The following is a 12,303-nucleotide window of genomic DNA, read 5'->3' as shown; positions in this document are numbered from 1 at the left end:
ATTGCAATTTTTGACAGCAAGGCCAATTCTTGCTTCCATCAAGAGTACCTCTATAGGGTTACTGTGTAAAGGCTCCGACACTCAATTTTTATGAATCTGTTACTTCTATCCAAAGTCTGGGAAGGAGACACCAAAATTTATCTAAAAAAATCTCTAATCTTGTTCCGAGTGCACAAAATTGTGGCCTCATTATACACACTGGCTCCCAAAGCTGTTGTTTACAAAATAAAGAAAGCTTGAATGGAAAATTAATTTTTTTTGGCTTTATAAATGTCATTATTGCTGCAGCCAGGTTCTATACATGGTACAGATGTGCCACTTTACAGGCAGACTAAAGGGACCCCCAGACACTATATTTAAAGGAATTTTTCATTTTTATTGTTATTTATCATTTTGATGGTTTCACTTTAAGCATCAGTAAATTACTGCTCATTTAAAAATGATGTTTTGTACAAACTTTTTTTTTTCATTGATACATGTTTCCCATGGCAGTACCCAGACCCCCATAACCATTGTACTGTATGTCCAATTATTTGCATATAAGCCGTCAAAATAGTCACTTTTGATTTTTCCAGTTTGGGTCCCATAGACTTCAATGGGGTTTTGTTATTTGGTTCCGAACTTTTATGATGTTTAAAAATTCTGCTGCAAACTGAGCAGGGGGTTGTTTGGCTCATCTCTACTCCACTGACACTGCTCACTGATTGGTCCAGAGTAGGGCAAGTGCTGAAGTGGAAAGATTTTTTATTGGATATCATTGGTATCCACCACAATAAGCAAAGAATCCTCAAATGCAAAAATGCTTGCTTACCAGCTACTATTGACCTTGTATTACAGGAGGTCAATCAGGCTTTGGCTTGATAACCAGCCAGGGCCTTTACATGCCTATGAATCCTCATAGGTGCCTACATAAGTCCTCCTGACAACGGTGTCATACGGTCATCCCAGAACAAAAAAAGAGCTCCACATAGGGTAAAAATGTTACCACTTTATTATAAAAGCTATTAAAGGTTGCACTTACATCAAGTAAATGTTTAAAATGCCTTAAAACAAAAACACAGACTGGCACATACACAACACCCATCCTTCAGGGATTCCCTGATCAAGGTGACGGCAGGACATCATCTACCCTACGCGTTTCATCATAGGTTGACGTCTTCCGGGGGGGAAGATGGCAATGAGAGATAGAGGGGGTGGAGACACTCGTCCTATAATCCCCTCATCACTGTCACTCCTATAAAAGACAGTTCTCGTTGTTTGCTTACTCTCTAAGGTCCATGAATAAAGAAATGAACTGGTAGGAGTTTAGAGGACTCATTTACTAGTTACCTTGAGGGTGGAATTATGAGAATTTCAGAGACAAAGCTGCCTGATGTGGGTCGGAGTCCTGGTTTAGGGGAAACAATCTGCTTATGTCTACTAATAATCTTTTTATTTCTATTTTAGTACATGGACGGGAGATGAGGAAAACCTCAGAGGATTGTCTTACTTTGTCTCCAGACTGTAAAATAGAAAATAGTCCAGGAAAAAACCCGGCTACCTCAAAAGTCTATCCGGCAGCACACAGTGTAGATGGACCATCATATTCCTCTTATCCTGAGGAACCCACGGGGGAGAAGCCATTTTCCTGTCCTGAGTGCAGGAAATGTTTTTCACAGAAGTCCAGTCTTTACAGACATCAGAGATCTCACACGGGGGAGAAGCCCCATACTTGTCCTGAGTGCGGGAAATGTTTTTCACAGAAGTCCAGTCTCTACACACATCAGAGATCTCACACAGGGGAGAAGCCATATAACTGTCCTGAGTGCGGGAAATGCTTTTCAAGGAAGTCCACTCTTTACATACATCAAAAATCTCACAAGGGTGAAAAGCCATATTCCTGTCCTGAGTGTGGGAAATGTTTTTCCTTGAAGTCCAATCTTTCCACACATCGGAGATCTCACACGGGGAGAAGCCCCTTTCCTGTTCTAAGTGAGGGAATTGTTCCTCACTAAAGTCCTGTCTTCCTGTACATCAGGTATCCCAACGCAACCCTCCAGGTGTATTAGTGCCTTGAGTGTGGGAAATGTTTTCTATATGATTGTTGCTGGACATCACAGCTCTCATGTGGGGAAGAAGCACACCCTGATATACACCTCAGATATACTCCATGGCTGATCTTCATCATCTAATAAACAGTTCATAAGGAGATCAGAAATCACCAAAGACATGGATGAAGTGTTGTACAGTGTTGGCCATTGATAGAAGTAGAATAATAAAAATGGAGTCATTGCCTATCATTGGTTGAGTACATTTTGTGGTGTAAGCTTTCACAAACGCTTAGAGTTCTATTTTGAAGAAAAAAAAGTTGAATGAATGTGACATGTATTTGCCCAGCCATGACAATTATCAGATGTATTTTCTATGATAATTGGCTCCATCTAGTGGCCATAATGCTGTATGATGCTTTTTTTACTGATAGAGGCATTTAAAAAAATTACCTCATTATGACCACTGTGTTAATAAAATTATAGCCCAAATATATCACTGCTGGGCAAATGCTCGTCACATTCATCCAACAAATTTTCTATAAATAGACCCCTTAGGCATGTTTTCATACTGATGACTGCGATCTTACTTATGGATTTATGAGTTCAAAGATAATCTTGATGTTCCCATTCTGTGCAAAATCCAAACTAAACCCTCAAAATATAGAGTGCAGTGGTCAGGAACATGTTATACAGTCCTGTGTATAGAGTGCAGTGGTCAGGAACATGTCATATATAGCCCTGTGTATAGAGTGCAGTGGTCAGGAACATGTCATATACAGTCCTGTGTATAGAGTGCAGTGGTCAGGAACATGTCATATACAGCCCTGTTTATAGAGTACACTGGTCAGGAACATGTCATATACAGCCCTGTGTATAGAGTGCAGTGGTCATGAGCATGCCATATACAGCCCTGTGTATAGAGTGCAGTGGTCAGGAACATGTCATATACAGCCCTGTCTATAGAGTGCAGTGGTCAGGAACATGTCATATACAGCCCTGTGTATATAGAGTGCAGTGGTCAGGGACATGTTATATACAGTCTTGTGTACAGAGTGCAGTGGTCAGGAACATGTCATATACAGCCCTGTGTATAAAGTGTGGTGGTCGGGAACATGTCAGAAAAGCCAATGTAGCACAAATAATTAAAAAGGGACAAAATACATCCCTGGGAAATACAGACCAGTTAGCCTAACATCAATAGTATGCAAGCTCTTGGAGGGGATGATAAGGGACTATATACAAGACTTTAGTAATGAAAACCGTATCATTAGCAGTAATCAGCATGGATTCATGAAGAATCATTCTTGCCAAACCAATCTATTAACCTTCTATGAGGAGGTGAGCTGCCATCTAGATAAAGGAAGGCACGTAGACGTGGTGTATCTGGATTTTGCAAAAGCATTTGACACAGTTCCCCATAAACGTTTACTGTATAAGTAAGGTCCGTTGGCATGGATCATAGGGTGAGTACATGGATTGAAAACTGGCTACAAGGGCGAGTTCAGAGGGTGGTGATAAATGGGGAGTACTCGGAATAGTCAGGGGTGGGTAGTGGGGTCCCCCAGGGTTCTGTGCTGGGACCAATTCTGTTTCATTTGTTCATAAATGACCTGGAGGATGGGGTAAACAGCTCAATCTCTGTATTTGCGGACACTAAGCTAAGCAGGGCAATAACCTCTGCAGGATGTGGAAACCTTGCAAGAAGATCTGAACAAATGAATGGGGTGGGCAACTACATGGCAAATGAGGTTTAATGTAGAAAATTTTAAAATAATGCATTTGGGTAGCAAAAATATGAATGCAATCTACTCGCTAGGAGGTGAACCTCTGGGGGAATCTAGGATGGAAAAGGACCTGGGGGTCCTAGTAGGCTCAGCAATAACATGCAATGTCAAGCTGCTGCTAACAAAGCAAACAGAATATTGGGATGCATTAAAAAGGGGATCAACTCCAGAGATAAAACAATAATTCTCCCGCTCTACAAGACTCTGGTCCGGCTGCACCTAGAGTATGCTGTCTAGTTCTGGGCACCAGTCCTCAGGAAGGATGTACTGGAAATGGAGCTAGTACAAAGAAGGGCAACAAAGCTAATAAAGGGTCTGGAGGATATTAGTTATGAGGAAAGGTTGCGAGCACTGAACTTATTCTCTCAGGAGAAGAGACGCTTGAGAGGGGATATGATTTCAATTTACAAATACTGTACTGGTGACCCCACAATAGGGATAAAACTTTTTCACAGAGTTTAATAAGACACGGGAGGGAGGAGTCAATAACCCAATGATGGTGGTCTTCAGGATCAGTCCAGTCTTCATCTTGGTTGTTCTCCCCCCATCCTCACTCTCTGACCTCTGGTGGGGCTCAGCCCCGCTGTTATTCATGACTAAATAATGAACCAAATAAGGAAGTGCAGGACTTCTTGTGTTTAGAAGATGGCAATGAGTGATGGAGGGAGTGGGGTAACTCGTCCTATAATCCCCTCATCACTGCCACTCCTATAAAAGACAGTTCTCGTTGTTTCCTCACTCTCTGACTAAGGCCCATGAATAAAGAAATGAACTGGTAGGAGATCAGAGGACCCATTTACCAGTTACCTTTAAGGTGGAATTGTAAGATCCTCAGAGACAAAGCTGTCTGATGTGGGCGGAGTCCTGGTTTAGGGGAACCAATCTGCTCATGTCTAGTAATAATCTTTTTATTTCTATTTTAGTAGATGGACAAGAGATGAGGAAAACCTCAGAGGATTGTCTCACTTTGTCTCCATACTGTAAAGTAGAAGATGAGGACATCACACAGTATAGTCCAGGAGAAAACCCGGCTACCTCCAATGTCCATCCGGCACCACACAGTGTAGATGGACCATCGTATTCCTCTTATCCTGAGGAACCTCAGACTGTGAGGGACGGTGCCGTCCTTCCAACAGATGAGAGGTTTTCATGTACTGAGTGTGGGAAGTGTTTCCATTCTAAATCCAAACTTAATAGGCATAAAAGAAATCACGCAGCAAAGAAGCCACATTCCTGTCCTGAGTGCGGGAAGTGTTTCTTTTTTAAATCTCAACTCAATGTGCATATAAGATCTCACACAGGTGAGAAGCTGTATTCCTGTCCTGAGTGCGGCAATTTTTTTTCAGAGAAATCCGGTCTTTCCAAACATCAGAGATCTCACACGGGGGAGAAGCCGTGTTCCTGTGCTGAGTGTGGGAAATGTTTTTCAGACAAGTTCGTTCTTTCCATACATCAGAGATCTCACACGGGTGGAGAAGCCGTATTCCTGTGTTGAGTGTGGAAAATGCTTTTCACGGAAGTCTGATCTTTACAAACATCAGCGATCTCACACGGGGGAGAAGCCGTATTCCTGTCCTGAGTGCGGGAAATGTTTTTCAGACATGTCCAATCTTTACAAACATCAGAGATCTCACACAGGGGAGAAGCCATATTCCTGTCCTGAGGGAATTGTTCCTCACTGAAGACCTGTCATCCTGTACATCTGGGATCCAACACAACCCTTGAGGTGTATTAGTGCCTTGAGTGTGGGAAATGTCTTCTATATGAATGTTGCTGGACATCACAGCTCTCATGTGGGGAAGAAGCACACCCTGATATACACCTCAGATATACTCCATGGCTGATCTTCATCATATAACAGTTCATAAGGAGATCAGAGATCACCAAAGACATGGATGAAGTGTTGTACCGTGTTGGCCATTGATAGCAGTAGAAAAATAAAAATGGAGTCATTACCTTTCATTGGCTGAGTACATTTTGTGGTGTAAGCTTTCACAAACACTTTGAGGTTTATTTAAAAAAAAAAAGTTGAACAAATGTGACCAGCATTCACCCAGCTGTGACGAGTTTTGGTCAGATTTCATTTTATACACTGTTTTCCTTGTCTCCATCTAGTGGCCATAATGCAGTATTTTGCTATTTTTCCTGATTGAGGTATTTCAGGAAAAATACACCATTATGTCCACTAGATGGAGCTGATGGTCATAGGAAATCACTGTGTTAAACGATGTCCAGAATTTATAACGGCTGGATGAAAGATTGTCACATTTGTCTAATAGATTTTTTTTATAAATAGACTTCTTAGTCTCCTTCATCAGACATGACTTTATAGGAATACCTGAGATCATACTCATGCACATATTAGTAGAGTAGACATTGAAGAACATAAGTTAATTTTAAAATGTATATTCGGGAAAAAACACAGTGTGCTTCCAATAAAAGTTTGATGTAATAAAAAAAATGACAGTGCTAATTCAGCTGCTGCAATCACAAATATGTGTATTCCATACATAAATAAGCAAAAAATATAAAGTGAATGTGATGCGCTGCAGTAATATTAAAGTGTTACTAAACCTACAACAGTTCAATCAGTCTGTATATGTAGTAAAGCATGCTTGATATACTCACTGTGGAACCTAAGGGGTTATTCCTCCGCATTGTGTAAAAAAAACTGTTAGATCCTGTCTTCTCTGATCCTTACCTTCTTTCACTGTCCCAATCCATCTGCTGATAGAACCAAAGCTAGGGGACAAACTGCACATGCTCAGGTTGGTGTGTATTGCTAGAGAGTTTTTGGGAGGGTGTATGTGATCAGCACAGGGCCAATCAGCACTGTCCAGACAGAGGGTCAGAGGTCCTGCAGCTTCATAGGACAGTCAGAGGATAATAAAAACTCCTCCTACAAGCTTTAACCAGACGCTGATAGAAGTCACATAGATTGCTATATACTGCTGCTGAGAAAAGCTATTTAGAAGTTTATATTTACTAATATAATTGTATTTCCATGTTCTGCGTACTGTGGGAGACCATATATAGTGACTGCAGAGTCCTGGGGAGACAAGATATAGTGAATGCAGGGTCCTGGGGAGACCGGATATAGTGATTGCAGGGTCCTGGGGAGACCAAATATAGTGACTGCAGGGTCCTGGGGTGACCAGATATAGTGACTGCAGGGTCCTAGGGAGACCAGATATAGTGAATGGTAGGGATGAGCCGAACACCCAGCAGAACATGCGAACATGCAAAAAATTAGTTCGAACACGCGAACACCGTGAAAGTCTATGGGACATGAAAAATCAAAAGTGCTCATTTTAAAGGCTTATATGCAAAAAGTGTTTGGGGACCTGGGTCCTGCCCCAGGGGACATGTATCAATGCAAAAAAAAGTTTTAAAAATGGCCGTTTTTTCAGAAGCAGTGATTTTAATAATGCTTAAAGTGAAACAATAAAAATGAAATATTCCTTTAAAGATCATGTCTGAGGACTGTCCATAGTATGCCTGTAAAGTGGAGCAGTTTTCCCGTGTTTACAACAATACCACAGCAAAATGACATTTCTAAAGGAAAAAAAGTCATTTAACACTGCTTGCAGCTGTAATGTATTGTCGGGTCCCGGCAATATAGATGAAAATCATTGAGAAAAATGGCATGGGTTCCCCTCCCCCCCAGCCCATTACTAGGCTCTTTGGGTCTGGTATAGATATTAAGGGAAACCCTGCACCCAATTTTTTTTTAAAAATGGCATGGGGGGCCCCCAGGCACTATATACTCCGAACAGAAGTGTATATATACTATACAGCCTGCCCTATATACTCTGCAGAAAATTGGGCCTTAGGTGTTGGTGGTACCAGAACACTGTAACCCCTCACAGTTACTCTTGGTGAGCGCAGGAACGAGCCCTGCTGTGAAATACTATATCAAAAATTGTAATTGCATGCCCCTGTTAAACAGGGGCAGAAAAATTGGGCCTTTGGTGGTGGTGGTGCTCTTAACCAAAAATATTGTTGGAAGCTAGCATCATAAAGATTGAGGAGGAATAGGATAGTCACTCAGCATAGGCAGTCTTCAAGGGATCCCACATCCATAGAAAAATCAATCAGTTACATCAGCATCAGGTGCTTGATAGCTGCTGCTGATCCAAGACTGATTCATTTTTATGAATGTGAGCCTATCAACGGAGTCTGTGGACAGGCGCACTCTATGATCCGTTACAAACCCTCCAGCAGCACTGAATGTGCGTTCAGAAAGAACGCTGGATGCAGGACAGGCCAGTAGCTCAATTGCATATTGAGCAAGTTCTGGCCAGTGGTCCATCCTCAAGACCCAGTAACCCAGTGGATGGTCTGTTGGAAAGGTCTTCAAGTCTGCTCTTACCCCTAAATATTCCTGCACCATGTAATGCAGACGCTGGCGATGGTTGCTTGAACCGATCAGACCTTGGTGCTGAGGACTGAAAAATTGTCTAAAGGCATCAGTCAGCTGGCCACCTTCTCCACCGCTCTTCCTCTGACTGAATGAAGCCTCAGCAACACGTCCAGCACCAGGAAATTGTAACCTTCCAGGGTCTGGAAACGCATTGCACAAACCTTTCTTCATGGCCTCTTGAAGATGTTTCATCCTCTGCGAAGGCAGAATGACTTCTGCAACCTTACCCTTGTAACATGGATTGAGAAGGGTTGCCAGACAGTAACGATCCCTCTCCTTGATACCATGAATCCTAGGGTCCTTTCGCGGGCTTTTCAGAATCAAGGAGGCCATGCAGCGTAAGTTTGAGAGGAATTCGATTCTGAGTCCTCTGGGTCACTAAGGATCACATGATCCGTAACAACCTCCTCCCAGCCACGTACAACTCCTTGGGTTTCTGGGGACTGAAAACCATCCCTTGAAGACTGCTGCTGAGTGTTATCCTCCAAATCCATGCTGACACAATCCTCCTCCTCTTCTTCCTGTGTGTGTTTGGCAGGCCTGCAGGAATACTATCTGGATAAAGGGGGCCTTGAGAGGTAAGGAAGTCCTCCTCTTCGTCCCGCTGTTCTGCCTCAAGTGCCCTGTCCATTATTCCACGAAGCGTGTGCTCCAACAGGAAGACAAGAGTGACAGTATCACTGATGCATGCATTGTCACTGCTCACCATCCTCGTGGCCTCCTCAAATGGTGACAGAGCAGTGCATGCATCCTTGATCAGTAGCCACTGGGGTGGTGAAAAAGAAGCCAAGCTCCCCTGACCATGTCCTGGTGCCATACTCACACAGGTACTCATTGATGGCCCTCTGCTGTGTGTGCAGCTGCTGCAGCATTGCCAATGTGGAGTTCCACCTGGTGGGCATGTCACAAATGAGGCGGTTGGTGGGCAGGTTGCATTCCCTTTGAATGTCAGCCAGCCGAGCACTGGCATTGTATGACCGACGGAAATGACAACAGACTTTTCTAGCCTGCCTCAGGAGATCCTATAAGCCTGGGTACCTGCTCAAGAAGCGCTGCACCACCAAATTCAGGACATGTGCCAAACATGGGTCAAATGTCCCTGTCGGAGGGCTGAGAGAAGGTTGGTGCCATTGTCGTATACAACCATTCCTGGCTGAAGCTGGCATGGGGTCAACCACCTCTGAGCCTGCCCCTGCAGAGCTGACAGAATCTCTGCCCCAATGTGGCTCCTGTCCCCTAAGCAGACTGACTCAAGCACCGCATGGCATCTTTTTGCCTGAGTGCTTGCATAGGCCCTTGAAAGCTTAAGGAGCACCGCTGGTGCAGAGGACAAATCTGCAGAAGAGGCCATAGAGGAAGAAGAAGAGGAGGGGTTGGAGGATAGAGCTGTGGCAGAATCACCACTAGCATTTTGGAGTCGTGGTGATGGAACAAGCTCCAACAATACTGAACCCTGCCCTGCATCCTTCCCAGCTGCCAGCAGAATTACCCAGTGCGCCGTGAAAGAAACTTGGGACACCTATTGCTATACCTTCATTCCTCTCAGTGCAGGTTTTTGAGAGGACTGGAGGTATAGTGGGGTTGGAGATCCCAGATGAAGAGCAAGGAGAAGTCTGCCTTTTTCTTTGATGTGGGTCTTTCAAGTGCTGTTGCCAACGGACTGCATGGGAGGTCGTCATATGTCTGGTCAAGCATGTGGTGCCCAAGCGGCTGCTGTTCTGGCCACGCTTAAACGGCTTCAGACATAGGTTGCAAACAGCAGCAGTGCGATCTGCTGTACGTGTCAAAAAAGGCCCACACCAAGGAACTTTTCAAAATCAATGGGGAGTCAGCAGCGCCCTGCACCTGTGGAGCTCTGCGGTGTGATGCAGTAGATTGGCTGCCCCTAAGCTGCCCCCTAGAGAACATCCTGCCTCGTTGGAGTTGTGCCTCCTCCTCCTCTCTTCTATCAGGAACCCAAGTAGAGTCAGTGACCTCATCATCCCCTCCCTCCTCGTCACTGGAGCAATCTTGGCAGTATGCTGTGGCTGAGGAAACATGACTGCCAGTTTCTTGTCCTTCTTGGGCAACCCCTCTCTCTATGCTCACGTTACTCCCTTTCCTCAACCTGGTAACCAACATTGGAGACTTCTAATCACTGCGCAACCTCCAGCAGCATGTACCCAACACTGTGGTCGAATAGTTTGGGGGGACTCCTCCATGCATAATTGTGGGGCTACGGAAGAAGTGACTGTGGACAAGGAGCCGGTGGAATAGGCCGCCTTTGCAGCTGCATCGGAAGGGAAACTACTCTGAGCCTGGGTGACAGATGAGGAGGATGAGGATGGCTTTGTTATCCACTCCACCAACTTTTCTGCATGGCTCAATAACACGGCCAGCAGAAAAAAAAGGACAAGTATGCCCCACGGCCACCTGCAGAGGATGCACCATGTTCACAACCAGCACTGTTGACTGTAGACACAGAGCCTGCTTGCCCTCTTTTAGTGGCCTATGAGCGTCAGATGGAGGATCATAGGATCCTCTGACTCTTGATGGAGGAACACTGGGAGGAGAAGCTGTGAGGTCAGTGTGATCTCATAGGATTCTCTAGCTCTGGTTGGGGAGACAGTGGTAGGAGGAGCTGTGAGATCAGTGTGATGTCATAGGATATATAGACTCTGGATGGAGGGACATTTAGATGGGGAGATTTGAGGGGTCCTCTATATGAGCCTTCCATGCAAACCAAATCATTGTTCCTGGGTGTGTCCTACCTCTCCTAAACTGAAGAGTGAACTTTGACCTTTACCATACAGAAATCTGTCAGGAATCTGTGAAAGTAAGCTCTCATGTGATCAGGTGATGTGCGGAGGAATGGAGTGTAAATACCAGACAATTTTCTCCAAAGCTCCTAATGGTGGGAATGGATTTTGCTGAGTTCTGGTGCCAAGTTTCCACCCCCCAGGATCACTGCAGGTGTGCAGAAAATCTGTGTAAGAGGATATGGAGGAGAGATGAGGAGGAGATCCAGGAATCAGGATAAAGGTCAGGACAAGCAACAGACGAGCGCATCCAAGAGATGAAGCCGGGGTCATTACACAGAAAATCAATCCAAGGAAACAACAGGCAGGATGAGGAATAGCAAGAAGGAGCTCAGAGACAAATGAGAATATTGCTCAGCCAATGGGAGATTATCTCAGCATGACTTACATAATGAAGGAGATGAGGGGGAGGGGAGGAAGTCACTTATGGTGACCATAGAGACATGGAAATTCAGCTGATTCAGCAGGGATCGGTCATATTTCCATCCATGTGTGGTCACTAAGGATGAGCTCCGCATGCAGAGCCCGCCAGGAAGTCGGCACTGCGCTGCGCTAACCACAGGCAGTATGACATTGTCCCGATGTGTGGCTGCAGGGATTGGGAAATGTCTCACTGCTTGTGATTAGCGCAGCGCAGTGCCGAATTCCTGGCGGGCTCTGCACGTGAGGTGTGCGAACACGCTGGAGCTCATCCTTAGTGGTCACTACCGGATAAAAGTCACTCGATCAGCGGCTGCAGCCAATAGCTTCATCACTGATCTGTGTATTCTGAGAGCGGAGCAGCGCCCCCCATTGTCAGTATACAATAGTGCAGCGGGGAGGATACCCCCATCCCCCTCCAATGTGTGGATGGGGGAATCACTTCAGTTTTTTCCTCTCATCCCGCTGGCTAAACAATAAAACTGAACCATGTATGGCCAGCTTTGGAAGGAAGATATAATAATCATCAACTGATCCCCCTGAAGGGGTTAATATACATATTACCTCCTCTGCCGCCAGTTCCTGCAGTGTCTTCTCTCTAAGCTCTATCAAATGGGACGTCCTGTCTGTATCTTACATCACTTCCTGTCTGTATTCCATAGAGACTTTTTATGCCACGTACACACAATTGGAAATTTGGCCAGCAAAAGACCAATGAGAGCTTTTGGTCGGAAAATGCGACCGTGTGCATGCTCCATCAAACTTTTGCTGGCGGAATTCCAGCCAGCAAAAGATTGAGAGCATGTTCTCAATTTTTCGGTCAGAAGAAGTTCCGATCGGAAATTCCG

The 12,303-nt window shown here is 44.7% G+C and overlaps 2 protein-coding genes across 2 annotated transcripts in view; one reads left to right on the top strand and one right to left on the bottom strand.

Annotated features, from left to right (window-relative positions):
* Positions 1–12,066, bottom strand: part of LOC141121879 (uncharacterized) — a 173,439-nt gene extending 161,373 nt beyond the window's left edge. The window contains exon 1 of the mRNA XM_073611636.1: positions 12,020–12,066. The gene's annotated coding sequence lies outside the window, so the exon portion shown is untranslated. The remainder of the gene's footprint in view (positions 1–12,019) is intronic.
* Positions 1–12,303, top strand: part of LOC141121836 (uncharacterized) — a 963,509-nt gene that overhangs the window by 939,547 nt on the left and 11,659 nt on the right. The window contains exon 17 of the mRNA XM_073611566.1: positions 1,685–1,881. Within this exon, the coding sequence (XP_073467667.1) occupies positions 1,685–1,881 (197 nt within the window). The remainder of the gene's footprint in view (positions 1–1,684; positions 1,882–12,303) is intronic.

The sequence above is a fragment of the Aquarana catesbeiana genome, unplaced genomic scaffold, assembly GCF_042186555.1.
Source record: "Aquarana catesbeiana isolate 2022-GZ unplaced genomic scaffold, ASM4218655v1 unanchor233, whole genome shotgun sequence".
Lineage (NCBI taxonomy): Eukaryota > Metazoa > Chordata > Amphibia > Anura > Ranidae > Aquarana > Aquarana catesbeiana.
This window is presented reverse-complemented; position numbering and strand designations above follow the sequence as displayed.